Below are 16355 nucleotides of genomic sequence, written 5' to 3'. Positions count from 1 at the left end.
GGGAAGCAAGAAATAGGACTGTACTAGCCTTTCAGTTCATTCTGGCTCTCTTCTCTTTTCCTTTCCAGTTCTTTTCGGTCATAATTCAACCTTCGCAGGCACATAATTCCACACTGGAAACTGTTTCTGTTTCCAAGAGAAAAAGAAAAAATTTAGACCTGGCCACAGGCAAACATCTCTCAGCCAACTAGTAAGAACGATTTGCAGGGACTGACCTGTGAAAACTATCAACCATTTTCAGTTGCCCGCGAAGGTCTTTCTTGGTCAAGTGGTCCAGCATCCGCGCGTCCACAAGGCACTCCATGAAATAGCTGCGGTACTGCGGGAGCCCCAGGCTGGGCAGCCACTCGTTGCCGATCCACTCGTGGTTCATGTCCCCGTACGCGAGGGTCTGCTTTCAATAATTAAGGACGGTCAATTCAGGAACAAAACCCATGGAAGCAGTCACAAGCGCCATTTAAACCATCTTTAAAGTGGGTTTTTAACCAGATATACATTCTCAATGGCTAAGCTAAAGACAACATTTTTGCTCATAACTTCAAAATAATTTGATCTTTTATTTGTTACCTTTTAAATTTGCTGGCAAAGTTTTATACAAAGAAATTATACCATTAAAAGTCTATAACTCATCTGTGTTAATAAATTTAACCTATTGACCAAACCATGATAAAACTGTAACTGACTACACATTAATTTTCTGAAATAGCTTTTATATATAATAATATATCAACAAAGAATAGCCACGACTCATGAACAAGTTTGAAGGATCAACATAACTCTACTCACTAAAAGTATCTCTGGCTGGCTTTAATTTTATTTTCAGCATTATGTTTTCTAAATTTCTTTAGCAAAACATCTGCTAATTTCAAAGTCAGTTAAGTGAAATGAAAAACAGGTTTAAAAAAAAGAGATAAGGAAAACAATAACTAAATGAACTGAAAGAAGAAAAAAGACAAACCCACAGTTACAGTCAGGGACCTCAATCTTCCTCTGAGTTACTCAGTAACTGATTGAACAAGGAAGCCAAAACAGACAACCAACCAAGGTCAGGAAGGATGTAGAAGCCTTTAAACAATTCTCCAGCAAGAACACGGGAGTGGGTTGCCATGCCCTCCTCCAGGGGATCTTCCCAGCCCAGGGATCAAACCCAGGTCTCCCACACTGCCATCTGAGCCAGCAGGGAAACCCTCCTAAACAGCAGTGTCCGTCAACCTGGCCTGACTGACGTTCTATAGAACTCTCCCTCCAACAGCAGCGTGATAACAGTCTTTGCAAGGGGATATGGAACACTCTTCAAAAGACAGACAAATCTCAGCATCCTGAAAGTGACTAAACTCATACAAAGTGTGTTTTCTGATCTCAACAGAATTAAATTAGAAATTAAAAAAACCCTGACATCCAGGAATCTCCCAAACACCAGGAAATTAGCATATTTCTAAATAATTTATGTGTCAAAGAAGAAATCGCAAGTGAAGTGGGAAATATTTTGAAGTGAATAAAAGTGAATATACAATATACTAAAAAGCTACAGGACATAGCTAAATCAGTACCTGGAGGGAAACTGATTAATATTAAATACTTACACAAATGAAGAGAGATTGTAAATCAATAATCTAAGACTCTATCTTAAAAAACTTATAAAGAACACAAATGAAATCCACAGCAAGCAGAAAGAAGAAAATGAAAGGGCAAAAATCAAAGAAATAGGAACCAGAGGAACAAAATGAAACGAAAAAACTAAAATCAGGTTCTTCATAAATATCAATAAAACTGACAAAGCAGAGTGATCGAGAAAAAAAGAGAAGACATAAACTACCAGTATCAAGAATGAAAGAGGGGACGACAGTACAGATCCTCAGACATGGAAAGCGTAGGGTAAAGTGTGAACAACTTTAGGCAACTTAGATGAAATACCCTAAGACACAGCCTATGAAAGCCACTCAGCAAGAAACAGATAACCTGCATCTATTAAAACTCGAATTTGTAGTCAGAAATCTTATCTATCCACACGTACAAAATCTCTACCCTAAGTGGCTTTACTAGTGAATCCTAACAAGCATTTATGCAGAAAATACTAGTCATACACAAACCATTCCAAAATAGTGAAGGAAAAAACACCTAACTCACTCTGAGGCCAGAACTCTCTTGATACCAAAAACAAGACAAACATTACAAGAATATCAATATCCTCACAGACAAAGATGCAGAATTCCCTAATGACACATTAGGAAATCACTAATCCATCACAAGTACAAGGTATCATGACAAGCAGGGTTTATCCTAAGAATGTAAGGCTGGGCCAACATTTGAAAACAATCAGTGAGATTCACCATATCAATGGGCTGAAAATAAAAATCACAGTATCACCTTAAAAGATAGAGAAAAGGCATCTGACAATATTCATCATTGATACATGGAAATCAGCAATCTAGGAGCAGAAGAAAACTGCCTCAACCTCATAACAGCATCTACAAACAATGTAGAGCTGACGTCACATGGTGCTTTCTTCCGAAGATCAGGAAGAAGGCAAGGCTGTATGCTGTCATGGCTTTTATCCAACTCTGTACTGGAACTCTAGCCACCGTAACAAGACAAAAAAGAGAAATCGAAATCATATGGATTGAAAAGGCAACACAACCGCATTTGCTGATGACCTAATGATTAACATGGAAAACGAACTGACAAAACAGTTACAAGCTTGAAAGTGACTTCAGCAAAGTTGCAGGGTACGAGGTCAACATACGAAAACGCACTGTGTTTCTAAACACTAGAAATGAACCGGAAATTGAAAATTTGAAGACTACGCTTTATTACAATGTCATCAAAACCCATGAAATCCTCAGGGATAGAGCTAATGGAACATGTGCAAGGTCTGCACAGTGAAAATAAACACCTGACATGTGTATACACACATTCCAAAGAAGGCACCTGATGTTCTTCAGTCCAAGAAGACTATGTTCTGAGGAATTCCCTACATTATGGAATCCTTGGAAATAATACCTCTTGACTACCACCATGTTCTGTCTCAAAAATACAGCCTCTAATCTATTATTTACACCAACGAAGCTAGAAGGAATAACTCAAACACCAACAAGAACAGTCAAGTTCTAATAATAATTAAAAAAGACTTTCTAATAGAAAATAAATTTCTATAAATAATCATGAGTGTAAATAAAACACAAAACATTTTTAGACATCATCACAATATCACGTTTTCACTCTTTCAGTTACAACTCTCATCTCATAGGCCTGACATTTATAGAATGAATATCTGGTATTATTTTCCTACTTGCTGATTATGTATTTTTAAATAGACACAAAATGCAAAGACATTTCTAAGTAGAGAATTCCATGGAAGCGGACGCCTCCTCATTTTTGTTCACTCATTATATGCTCTATTCACACTTTAGTGGTCAATAATGTAAGTTCCTGGGCGGATCAGGCTCAGCCCCAGGGAGACCCACATTTCCTGGGCTGCCATCCCAGCCTGGGGAAAAAAAGCACACAGCAGGGCGCTCTCACGGTCAGAGAACGTTTGGGGCAGAGGAGACTCTGCAGTGTCTACTTTCCATCACGGACACGGTCACAAACACAGATCAGCCTTCTGAACTCTGAACAAGGTGAGCGTGGTGGCAAGGATCCTGCCCAACCCAGTGCCGCCAGTGGGTATCACAGCCCTATGCAGACACCTGGGAGATGCTACTGGCTAAACTAAGACATCGAAGGCTCTGACCACACCTTGATGTCTTCCTCCCGAGAGCCCGAGGCCATCTCAAACTCCCCTTGGGCTCAGGAGCAGGTCACCATGTGCCAGCACAGGGGAGACGCAGGCTACACCATCTGCCCTTGACAGCTTCACAGAAAGGGGTCCTTGCGTATGCTGAAGACCAAAACTTAGCAATTCTGGTGTCACTGGCATGGCTCATCCTTGTTTGTATTTCCATTGCAAAAAGCAAAAGCTCAGCTTAATTTACATGTCAGTTTAATTCCCATGATGCAGGCAAAGTTCTGCCTCTTAGTGTAAAATACACTGATATTTAAGTAATTATGAAATGCGCTCTTTTAAATTCACTGATGGTCATTACTGACTGGGTTAAACAATTAATGAGGATATTTATCTGGAGCAGTGGCACAGAATACCTAAGTCAAGGGGTGGGGGAGTTCACAGAATCATATTATAGCTACTTTCCTCTTCTCTTAAAAGTGACATAATTGGCTTTACTTCAGAAGCACAAATAGAGGGAAATGGGTGTTTCAACTGTCAATTTGTAGTCAGGAACACTCTGATTCAGAATTCCTTTGCTTTTTTGGTTACACAGGTATCTTTTCAGGGTCCATACACAGCATTGCCATTAGTGAGCCCCTCAGGTGATCTCCTGCCCACATCTGGTAGACTTTGGAATTGTCAGGTGTCACAGAACAAAGTCAGTGGGATCACAGGTAGGAAAATCACTGTTTTTAATCAAACTGTCTCAAAGCAAGGTTGCAAAACAGTTGTGACAGAGCTTTTGTTTTTGAGTTGAATTGGGGACCTAAAAATTCAACATGTGCATTAAGCAGGAGTGGGCTCAATTTCTGAGAATTCCATCAGAAGGAAGGACTCTGGAACACACAGGATTAGGACAGTCCAGTAAATACCGACAGAGGCAGAGTCTCTATAGCAACTCTTCGGTTGGAAATTTATTAAAACACGATTTTCTCATTAGCTGATCTCATAACTAACGCTACCCCACCAGGGACTGAAATACATCACCCAAGTAAGCCGCCGAAGCCACGGGGCTTTGCAGGAAAGAACATGTGTCAAACAAAGTGATTTATGTCCAGGAGAATTGATTACCAGAAATGTTCAAAATTGTCCATGAGACGTACTCTTTAATCCTGTGCTTTGCTTTGGCTAATGCTTTCAAACCATTAACAGTATTCTGACTAAATCAAGATGCTGAAAACGTCAAGAAAAGTAAATTACAAGTTCTCAACCTCCAACTCTCTTTGTTGCTGTATATATAGTGAAGAATACATTACAGAAAGTCTCCAACCTGAGCCCAGCTTCCCTCCTCATCCTCCTGTTACGTGGTTAGGGATGCAAAAGAACAGAACCATTAGTACTGGTGAGCGGGGGGCGCGAGCACGTTCACTCTGCAGGGGAGGGCAACCGCACTGGGAGAGGCAAGGGTCACAGCGCAGAGCAGCGGGCAGAGTCATGCAAAGGCCACAACCCAACGCTTCGTGCAAAGAGCAGCCCCCCGCCCCCGGCAGGCACCCCCAAAAGAGAACACTGGGCCCCAGGGTCAACCGCGGTCTCCCGGGAAGGAGACAGGCATCGAGTCTATTCTACAGGGAGCGAGTCTAGCAACTTAAAGTTCCTGAAACAAATACAACACAAGACAAAATACGGACTGTTTGTACGTTTAACTACCTAAGAGAGATACTTATCCAGAACAACTGAATATGAAATGACACTTGTTTTCCACAAAAGGGCCAGGAACGGCGCCGCCCTGAACCGGGGCCGCGCGGGGAGGGAGACGAGCGCGGGGCCGGGACTGACCGTGTGCGGCGTGGCCGTGAGCGTCTCCATCTCCTCGTGCGTTAACCAGACATTTCCTGTGGTCTAGGGGGGCCCGTGGCCGGCCACATCCAGGCAAGGGCAGCAGTGACAGGGAGGAGAGGTGGCAGACACATGAGCCGGGGCCGGAGGTGCGGGCGGGGACAGAGGCCGGCCCCCCACCGCCCCGCGTGGGCCCCGGCACCTGGAAGCACCCCCAGCACTGCGCCCCAGCCACACGGAGAGGAGCCCAAGCGCTCCGTCTGCGTGCTGACCGCCTGAGGCAGGCGAGACCGCCAGAGAACAGAGCACGCTGCCCACGTCTGAGAGCAGCGAGGAACGCTCAAGGAATGCCCAGTGCAACGCCCAGTGCTTAAAGGGTCTCACCCAGACGGAGTCAGCGGCCCGCGCTGGGTTCTGGGGGGACGGCCCTGAGCAGGTGCCCTCCGGGGACTGGGTCTCTCTCTGTCAGAGGAAGCTGCCGGGGCCCCGCAACGGCACTCCGAGGCATCACCAGCCAAGACAGCCGAGCCCCCGGGAGGCAGGCAAGCTCCTGGACCCTGTCCCATGGGAGGCAGGCTCCTCACGGTGAGGGCACCACCCATTAAACTCAACTCCTAAGAAGCTCCCTTTCCTGAGACACTTTATAGAACCGCCGGGGAACCCTCAGCGCCTTCATTTCTCAAAAGGTGGCTCTGGCGAACCCTCCGGGGCTCAGAGAGCAGAGCGGATACCCTGAGAACAGGCGCGTCTGTGCGGGGTGAGCTCACCACCGTCACGCGCACACTTAGAGACAAGGAAGACAGACGGTCGAGCCTGAGTCAGGCCCCACCTGCTCCAGTGCAGGTGCATCTGGGAGGCCGCGTCTCCTCACCAGGGCTCCTCTCCAGGGTGGATACACCGAGCGTGGGGACTGAGCTGTGTCCTGCGTCTGCACTCAAGAAATGAGGCGCAGTCCGGCCCTCATCTCCTGGCAGCAACCCACGTTTCCACCAGATTCGTTTTCACTTTTCCAACTAGGAGGACCCTCCTACAGGACTTTCAAGGTCTTCCCCCGTGGAGGAAACGTGGATAAGCACGATAGACTCGGTGTGAACTGGCAGATGTACGGACTCTTAAAACCCTGAGAGCCCAGGATCTGCGCCTCCCAAAGCGGACAGGCTGGACAAGTCAGATGAGGGGAAAATAAAGGCAGCCTGTGGGCTCAGCCTTTTCTCTTTCACTTTCTTGACATTTATATTTACATTTTTTAAAATATATTTTCAAAAACTTCCTTTTTTACAATTTTCACATTTTCAAAAAGTCCCTTATGTTTTCAAATACTCCCATTTCTCTATTACAATGCCACTGTAGCCCAGCTGCTACAAAAACAGTCTGAAGTATTCAATAATCCATCTTTTAGCAACATGACTACCGCAAATGAAAAGCTGTCATGGTTTGGAACGCTAGAACTTTAAGCTGGAACAGTGGATGTCTGTAGAGAGAACCCCGGAAGCGACACAATCGGGGGGCAAACTCTCCCTACGCAAGGGGGGCGGCGTACCGTTCTGGACGTGGGCGGGGCGGAGGGGCTGGTCAGGGACATGATCTCCTGGATGGCCAGCCGCAGCTTCAGCCGGTGCAGCGGGTTGCTGATGCCGATCTCACGCTGGATCTCCGTGTCCGACAGGGCGGACATGATGGCGCCGCTCTTCACATTGGCTCGGCAAGCAGCCACGTACCAGGCCGGCATCCCGACCCAGAGCTGGGGACGGGGGACATGAGGCGGGAGGTTAGGTGTGGCTGCAGAGGGACAGACACACCCGGCCCAGGGCGGGGGCGGGGGGGCGCTCACACACCTCCAGCCAGACCACAACAGTAGGCCCGTCCCACTGTGCGAAAGGCAAGCCTTGTCTCCGGGCTTCCTCGAGCAATTCGTGCCTGCAAGTAAAGAGACATTCAAAATTCAAGAATCACCGGTACACACAGATATAAAACAAGCTAGCCTAAGTATTTATCCTCTTCATACATTTTTCAAAAGTGAAATAGTACGTATCTCATCATGTTCCTTTAATCTTCTAAACCATCTACTTAATGGCAGTTCAGATATATTACAAAGAATACCTGAGTCATGAAATGCTGAAGGAGTCCCCGCAATTCCCTACAGAATCACCTCCTTCCAGGATGAAAGAGTTATTGCCAAGCTTAAAGAATTCAGGAGTCTGTACAACCAAGGTAGGATAGTCAAGGAAAAACATATCCACTCTTCCCGCTCTAAACAGTGAGGGCGGATCTGTAGATGAAGCAACCACAGCGGGGTCTGAGCAGAGGAGCCTGTGCCTGAGAAACCTTCAGGGACGCAGAGCATTTCACAACAGGCACACGCAGAGCAACGCAGACTTTGAACACAGGACACTGTAACAGAGTGCGCAAGGAGAGGGGTGGACGGGGGCTGTTTCTCTACAGCGCTGCCAGCCGGTTGGCTGTGCGCTAAATTAGACCCTGGTTACTCTCCTTTGGCTGCGCTGCCATGTGGCTTGCGGGACCCTAGTTCTCCAACCAGGGAGCAAACCCCAGGCCCCCTGCAGGGCCAGTGCAGAGTCCTAGCTACAGGACTGCTAGGGAATCCCCTGAAGATACACAGTGGCTTTTCAATATACTCAAATAGCATCAGACTTCACTTAAGACTATGAAGTCTATGTGTGGTTAAAGCTCGAAATAATTCACATAAAATTTCAAGTAACTGTTCCTTTAAGGCAACTTTAGGTTTCCTAGAATAGTAAACATTATATTTTCTAGGAATAATTATACCAGAAAACACAACATGTATCTTAATAGCTCAAAAAGTGAAAGTGAATTCGCTCAGTCGTGTCCGACTCTTTGCGACCCCATGGACTGCAGCCTAGCAGGCTCCTCCGTTCGTGGAATTTTCCAGGCAAGAGTACTGGAGTGGGTTACCATTTCCTTCTCCAGGGGATCTTCCCGACCCAGGGATCGAACCCAGGTTTCCCACATTGCAGGCAGACGCTTTACCATCTGAGCTACCAGGGAAACTCCTTACTAACTCAAGGAGAGTTTTTTATTTTTTTATTTTTATTTTATTTATTTATTTTTAATATTTATTTATTCACGTATTTGGTTGCATTGGGTCTTAGTTGCGGCACATGGGCTTAGTCGCCTCACGGCATGTGGAATCTTCCTGCACCAGGGATTGAACCCATGTCCTTGCATTGCCAAGCAGATTCTTAACCCCTGGGCCACAGGGAAATCCCAAGGAGAGTTTTTTAAAAAGGCAAACTTTTTAAATTCCCATATCCCATGGGAATGAGGCATATACCACTTTGGAGTTCACATTCCAACCACAACCACCATCCAGGGGCAAATGGAAGACTCGCCTGGCTTCTGCTGGGGTTTATTCCCTTCCTTGGCTATAACATACTGCATCACCCTGCTGTCACCAGCTCACTCTCAGTTGAAACCTCACTTTACAGAAACGGCTTGAGAGACGAGCCTGGGGGCTGCCTGCTCTGCGGAACGTTGCGACAACCCTGCTCGGGCCACACGGCGGGGCTACTGAGCTGGGACCGTCTCTGCCCCTTCGAGGATCAAATTCGAGACCCCAAGTGCAATTCATTAAAACGCTTGCAATTCATTAAAACGCTTGCTCTAGCAGTAAACTGACGTGGCGTGCTTCCTTGCCTTAAAATTAGAGTCAAAGGAGAAAGGCCTTCGGAAATACGGTGAATTTTATGGGGAACAGATGTGTCGGAGAGAAAGCCTCGCCATCTGCAGACAACAGGCACTTTAAAGCAGGACATGAGCACCACGGTCAAGCTGTCTTTCCTAAGAAGATGGCTGTGTGGGCTTCTGCTCACCAAACGCTACACGCGTGGCACCACCCGGACGACAGGTGTGGCCCTGTTTTCTGAGCCTGACCGTCCGCCCAGCCCACGAGGGATCGCGGGGCTCCCCTCCACCAGCACCGCCCCCCAGCCCCGCAGCTCTGCTCGGCTCAGAGCCTGGAGCTGGGCCGAGCCCCACGGGGAGGCTTCGGGACGTACACAGCCCAGCAGACCTGCTGACTCGGCTTCCCCTGCGAGCTGGCGCCCGACAGTGTCCACCAAGGGGAAGAGGAGAGACAGCAGTCAGGGCAGGAGGCACGTGAGGCCCGGGGCGAGTCCCCGCACGCCCAGGACGCTGCGGTGACCCACAGGGACGCGGCCGAGGCCCCCACTCCTCGCAGCAGGTTCAGCACCTGCCGCGCCCGCCGAGCTCTCCCTGGGAGTTTCCACAGAGCGTGGAAATCTGAGATTCACCAACCCTCAAAAACTCTCTGAAAGTGGATGCACTGGCTGCGTAAATTCAGCAATTAAAAGAATACCTTTGAGACAAACTGGGGCTCAATAGAAAGAAATAGTTTTGAGAAACAAATTGATTCTCACCTCTATAATGCTATAAACGTTGAACTATATTCAAGTGGTATTTTTTCTAGAAAACTGGAATATTTTTTCACATGTATAGATGAGACATTTTCCCTGAAGTCAGTGTTGTTTCTAGTTGACTGACGGAGCTGAGACTACCCGCTGTGGTCAGAAAAATCTCTGTACTTTGAATTGTTCTCTATGAAGCCAGCAGAGCAGCCCAGAGCGTGCCACGCATGACAACAGCGCACACGCAGAGGGAGACGCTTGCCTTGACACCCAGCTCGAGAGAGGCCTGCCTACCACACACACGCCCCTGCCCCGCACCTAACTGAATCACACGCTGGGGAAGTAGTCCAGCAGAGCTGTCCTCACACCGCCGAGGGCTCAAGCACACCTCCTGAGAAGGACAAGGGAGCCCGTGAAACGCGGCGACACCTGCTGGCCAGCTGACACCACACTGGGTCCCACGTGCAACGTGAACGTTCGGGAGCAGCGGTGGGCGGGCCGCAGCGCCACAAACTCAGTGTTCCTGTGACAGTTACATATGAGGATGTGAAATAAAACACATCAGCAAAATCCAGGGGACAAACTTTCCTCATGCGGTCCCAGGAGGCAAAAGGCCAGGTTTGCATATTAAGTTTCATAAAACCAAGTGGCAATGACCCAAAGTTATTTTAAAACATTTCTATGCAGTTCAAACACAGCAGCTTTCACGTCAGATTTCACTGTTAAGTGGCTTCCTCAAATTTCCACTTACAGGAACAAAGGCTTGAGTGTCCCTCCCTACAGTGTCGTGAGCAACCACAGGGACATTTCATTCGGAACTTCACCAACATTATTTCAGGCAAGGAAACTGCGGTTTCTGAGAAGAGAGCTAAAATGAGGCACATTTCACAAAAGAAAACTAACAGGCAACTCCAGGGCTACAGGCAAACTGGCCTCTGGTGGAGGGGTCCCGTGGGCTCCAGGCTGGCCCAGGTTCCAGGCGGCCAGGCAGCTCTGCCCACTGTCAGACCGACCTCAGAGCCCACCAGTGTCCCCGTCTCGAGGCCAGGACTTCCACCTTACCATCACCTTCCCGACGCACAGGTTCGCACCCACCTGAGGCTACAGGGCGCTCAGGCCTCTCGCTCACCTGTCAGCTCACTGGGACAGGCTCGGTCACCTCCTGGGCTCTGGTCAGGGAGGTGCTGCCCAACACACAACCTGTCCTGGGTCCGAACATGGTCTGCACCCAGAGACACGCGCTCACGCGATCTCCCTGCCTGCCACGGGGGCGCCACCGGCTCCTTGGCAGGAAGCTCTCCCCCGCTACTGCCTCCTCTGGAGCCACGGCAGCTCAGAATCAAAACTCAGTAGGCTTACAAAGCAGTCTTTTTAAGATAAAAATACAGAACCTATCGGAGGAGAGGAAAAAAGGGCAACAGAGCGACTACTTCCTGTCGGCCTGCGGGCGTGAGGAGCAAACCCGAGAGCCAGCGGCGAGTCCCCACCCGGCCGCCCTCGCCCCCAGCCACGGGCGCCCCTGAGAGCCGGCGAGTCCCCGCCGGGCCACCCTCGCCCCCAGCCACGGGCGCCCCCGAGAGCCAGCGGCGGGTCCCCGCAGGGCCACCCTCGCCCCCAGCCACGGGCGCCCCCGAGAGCTGGCGCGGATCCCCGCCGGGCCGCCCTCGCCCCCAACCACGGGGGCCGGCACTGCTTAAGTCGTCTCATCACCTCTACACAGGTGTATCTGCACAGCAGATGCTCGTAAAAGCCCTCAAGGGACACATTACGATGATACCCATCTCACAGACAGGAAAACTGAGGCACAGGAAAGCTGAGCTTCCCCACGCCCCAGAGCACACTTGTGAGGACCCAAGATTCAGGCATGAACCACGACCCGTCCTCGTCAGACAACCTCCCGAAGCGGACGCAAAGCCCGTGTGTGAGTCCTTCCCAAGTCCCAGATGCTCTAGATCCTCTGGAAAGTGCAGTTTAAGGAATGCTTTGGGTTCAGCGTTCGGAAGATAATACACATATAGAGCAGGATGCCACGTTCAATCAGCAAACATCAGTTCAAAACCAGGAACAACTAATAACTGTTCAGCGAGGTTGACAAGAAATGAAAAGCTTACTTTTTCTGAAGCTTCCGATTTTTTTCGGCTTGTCCTCCCAATTTGCTGAGTCCGAGGGCATCCTGAGATGAGTTTTCTGTCTCTGAAACACCAGCTAGGAAGAAGCAGAGTGGTCGAGACATGAAGAGGAAACCGGCAGGGCCAAGTCAAGCGTTTCTGTGAACAGTCACAGAGAGCTCTAGAGGCCGACTTTCTGACCAGACGCCGCCACACGGGAAAGCACTCCAGGGCGGCAGCCCAGCCGCTCAGGAGACCCTGAATCAGGCGGGGCGGATGGACCCACCGAGAAGACAGACAGACGCCTCCTCCGCTCCTGCTCCCAGGAGGCTGCCACGCGAGGGACAGGAGCCTCGTGGGGACGGGGCGGGGGACTCGCTGCAGCCCTCCCCCTCCCCGCGGGGAGGCACCCACCGGGCCCCAGCGCCTCCTTGCCGGGGTGTCCGGGCCGGCCCTTCTCCTTCTTGCCAAACAAGCGGCCGATGGAGGACTTGATGCCCTTCTTCTTCGGGGCCTTGTGCAGCGAGTCCTGGCTGCTGTTGCTGCTGCTCGGGTTGCTCACGGGCCCGTCCTGAGAGCCGGTTGAGCTTTGGGAGAGAAAACGCCTTTTAACCGGCACCCCTGAGCAACCACACCCCAACGCAAGCTACCGACAGGACCGGCCCCCCAGCTACACCTGCGCCCCAGCCTCGCGGCAGACGGTGGCGCCTCCTTCACCAACCACACCTCACATGAGCAACGCAGGCTCCCGGCCACAGATGACCGCCCTGGGAAGCTGAGATGTCCTGACTCGAGCTCTCCCCGGAGGAGGGCTCGACTCGAGACCCGCTGGGGCAGAGGGCGCCCCAACCCTCCCTCGGGGCACCGCTCGGCGGGTGACGAGGATCCTGGAGAAGGTGAGTGCACCCCACCTCCCGCAGGGCGACCGGGAGCTCAGCAGGCGGTGGTCTGAATGCGGACACTCAGTCACGGGGGGTGACAGACAGGCTCCTGAGAGGAGACCCCTGAGGAAAAGGCAGGGACTCTCAAGAGCGAGGCATGGAGCCGTCACCATCAGGAACCCGCCCTGGGCCGGGCAGACCTCTGGTAAGGCAGGAAGAAAGCTCCCACAGGAGTCAATCCATAGAGACGCAGGTTTTCTAAAATCAGTGAGGCCACTGAGCTCTTCTACCCCAGCACCTTTAGTTCACCACTAAACAGGCGCCGAACCCAGTGGGACTCCTTTAAAACCATCCTTCCAGCTCTTTCAGGACGAGGGGCGCGGGGCTCCTGAGCCTGACGACGCGCGCGCAGGCCGCTTACTTGCGGGCGTCCCTGACGTCCTCGTGGCTGACTGCGTGCAGCGCCCCCGGGTGCAGCCGGTCCAGCCGCAGGGACCGTGGCGAGGCGGGGGGCGAGGTTTCACATTTGATGGTGGTCTTGTCATCTCGTACCTCTTCCCGGGAAGCTGGCAGCTGAGGGAGTGAGGTAAGTGTCAAATTGGTAACAATGGACTATGTTGAAAAAGGCAATCACACAGGCTTTAACATTATAACCAGAAACTTATTTAAAAATCTATTAGACATGCTTTCTGTCAAGTACAAAAGAAAGCCTTGTTCTGGCTTAATGCCATCTTAAAGGACTGTCCTATTCAAGAAAAGCAGGGCCGTGGGGCAGCAGGAGCCCCCAACCGAGGGCAGAGACGGAGGCAAGCCTCCCTGGAATCCAGCGAGCGGACGGCCCCGCGGGACAGGACAGCAGAGCCACGCTGGCACCACGGGTCCTGCACGGCATGAACTGCCCTGATGAAGAGGACTGTGCTCATCACCAGATAAGGCTCAGATGGACCACTAGCAAGAGTGAGAAACCTCTCAGCAAAGCCGTCCAGACCTTTCCGTTCGAAGGAGAAAAGGACACAGCTTGTACCACCACCCGAGATCATCCCTAGTGAAGCCGCAGGTTACCGGCGCCCATGACAACAAGCGAAACACAGACAGAAAAGGACCCGAACCCCTCCATGCAAACACCACGTGTCTGGCTTGTGTTTCTCGGTAACATACAGACTGGGGGCTACACACTGCAGAGCTGACAACCAGTTCGAGTGTAATTTGCTCACCGTGGTTTATATAAAGCACCCCTAGGTATTCACCAAGAGATGATCTCATTATCATCTAGAGGGTGGGATGGGGAGGGAGACGGGAGGGAGGTTCAAAAGGGAGGGGATATATGTGTACCTTATGGCTGATTCATATTGAGGTTTGACAAAAAAGAACAATATGCTATAAAACAATTATCCTTCAATTAAAAAATAAACTAATTAAAAAAAAATGCTCTCTCCTGGACTCCCAGCTTTTCCGCTGGTCCTGGGTGTGAGGACAGGAAAGATGGTGGTAGAAACAGTGTGGGAAACAGATTAACCCCTTCAGGGTTCAGACAGGTCTCACTTATAAATCTGGGTGTATGGTTAAGCCAGGGGAGGTTTTATGAAACAATCATGGCCAGCATATTTATAAACAACGAGTGTGTTGTTTTGAGCAACTAACCCGTGCCTTTTTAACAGGATTCCGTAAAGAATACCGACCCACTGCAGCCCCACCGCAGCTTGGGGACCACAGAGTGACTTAGTGCAAAACCCCGCTGAACTCATTTAACAGCGGCACCCTCCCCTGACCTCTAGCGACGACCCTCAGACAACAGAAGGCTACAAAGGCTAGAAACCATCAACGCGGAACTGAACAGGAATCAGTCTCAAATTTAAGTTAGAATAACATTTATAAAAACCAGAAAACAACACAGAACAGAGTGGGGAGGTGCCACACCGGGGCTGACTGTGGACTTGGGGAGACAAACACCTGCCTCAGAGTCAGGACCACGGCCAGCGCTCCCCCGGCCACCTCCTGAGGAAGGCCCCTGGGTCCCCAGCCCGGTCGCCCGCCCCCAGGAGGGAAGCCCGCCCCCCTGGCGCCCACATGACTAGGAGGGGCAGGACTGTGTCCTCACTGTGGCAGAGCAGGCCACAGAGCGGGTGAGCGGCACACCCAGGCCACCAGCCCCAGGCTGACGGCGCTGCTCCGCGGGGCCCAGCAGAAGGGCTCCCGGGCTCTGAGCTGCCTGAACGGGAGCGCGGCTGCCCGAGTCCTGCGGAGAGGCCCAGGAGTGCTCGGTCAGCGGGAGAGGGACCAGGAAGGCCAGCCCTCGGGGCACTGGACTCCAACGACAGGGGCCCATGCAAGTGACCCGAGGGGGAGGCCCCGAGCTCCCTCCTGAGGCTCCCTCATCAGGGATGCCGTGAGGGACACGAGGGCCTCTGGAGGAAAGCGGGCTGGACGGCTCCACGGTTCAGTGTCCAGGCTCTGATCAGACCAGTCCGCACCGCACTGCTGGGTGTGCGGGCCTGGGCGTGGGGCCTGGCCTCTCTCAGCCTCAGTGTCCACGTCTGCTGACTGGGGAGGACAGCAGCCTGGACCCCACCTGGGTGTCCGCTGGATGAGATGAGACTTGGGATGTACTCAACACGGTGCCTGGCGCACAGAGGCTCCTGCACACTGCTACCCCCGTCATTAGGTGGGCTTCCCCCAAATCTAACATCTATGGCTCTGATTCAGTCATTTCTTTTAAAAAAACACTAAGCGGAAATCCCATGGGGGTCCAGAGGTTAGGACTTGGCACCTTCACCGCCAGGACACCGGTCTGATCCCTGGCTGGGGAGCTACGATCCCATAAACGTGCAGCATGGCCAAAAAAAATAAGTAAAAATAACAAATAATACCATGTCTATTATAAATAAGCATGAGATGATTAGAAGGCAAAGGAGTGGGAGAAAGGCCAACTGTTACAATTGTTCCAACGAATGACCTATTTCTAACAGAACCATCAGCATATTTTAAGTGGTGGGTGAGTTTTATCACTTCCATTAAAATGTCAATTATTCACCAGTACATAACCCCATAGTGTTCATTCACGTAAAACAATAAGGACTCTTTAATACTTCACAGAGAAACAAAGGCATGCTAAATTACTAAATATTTTACCTTTCTACGATGTTTCCTTAAATCACTAGGCTGATAGATGCATGCAAAGAAATGAAGAGAAACCAGATTTATTGCGACTTTGAAGCTAAAAGTTCAAGAATCAGTATAGGCAAATACAGTAAAGCAAAAATGACGGCAAACATATAAGTGAGATTAAGATTTAGAGAACGTGTACCTGGAAACAGAACATTTTTTTGACTTTGAAAGTTAAATAAGCTATTCAAGATTTACTAGAGAAGCACTATAAATTATTACTCAGGAAGATACAATTCTATTACAACATCAT

General features: G+C 50.3%; 1 protein-coding gene across 3 annotated transcripts in view; it reads right to left on the bottom strand.

Moving 5' to 3' along the window:
* PPFIA1 (PTPRF interacting protein alpha 1) overlaps positions 1 to 16355 on the bottom strand; it is a 76905-nt gene that overhangs the window by 7883 nt on the left and 52667 nt on the right. For all 3 annotated transcript variants that reach the window (XM_065937968.1, XM_065937967.1, XM_065937966.1), the window contains 7 exons: positions 13362 to 13513; positions 12474 to 12646; positions 12063 to 12156; positions 7381 to 7462; positions 7086 to 7286; positions 216 to 391; positions 29 to 126 (listed from right to left, as the gene is read on the bottom strand). In XM_065937968.1, coding sequence (XP_065794040.1) covers positions 29 to 126; positions 216 to 391; positions 7086 to 7286; positions 7381 to 7462; positions 12063 to 12156; positions 12474 to 12646; positions 13362 to 13513 — 976 coding nt within the window. The remainder of the gene's footprint in view (positions 1 to 28; positions 127 to 215; positions 392 to 7085; positions 7287 to 7380; positions 7463 to 12062; positions 12157 to 12473; positions 12647 to 13361; positions 13514 to 16355) is intronic.

The sequence above is a fragment of the Muntiacus reevesi genome, chromosome 5, assembly GCF_963930625.1.
Source record: "Muntiacus reevesi chromosome 5, mMunRee1.1, whole genome shotgun sequence".
In the NCBI taxonomy this organism is placed as follows: Eukaryota; Metazoa; Chordata; class Mammalia; order Artiodactyla; family Cervidae; genus Muntiacus; species Muntiacus reevesi.
This window is presented reverse-complemented; position numbering and strand designations above follow the sequence as displayed.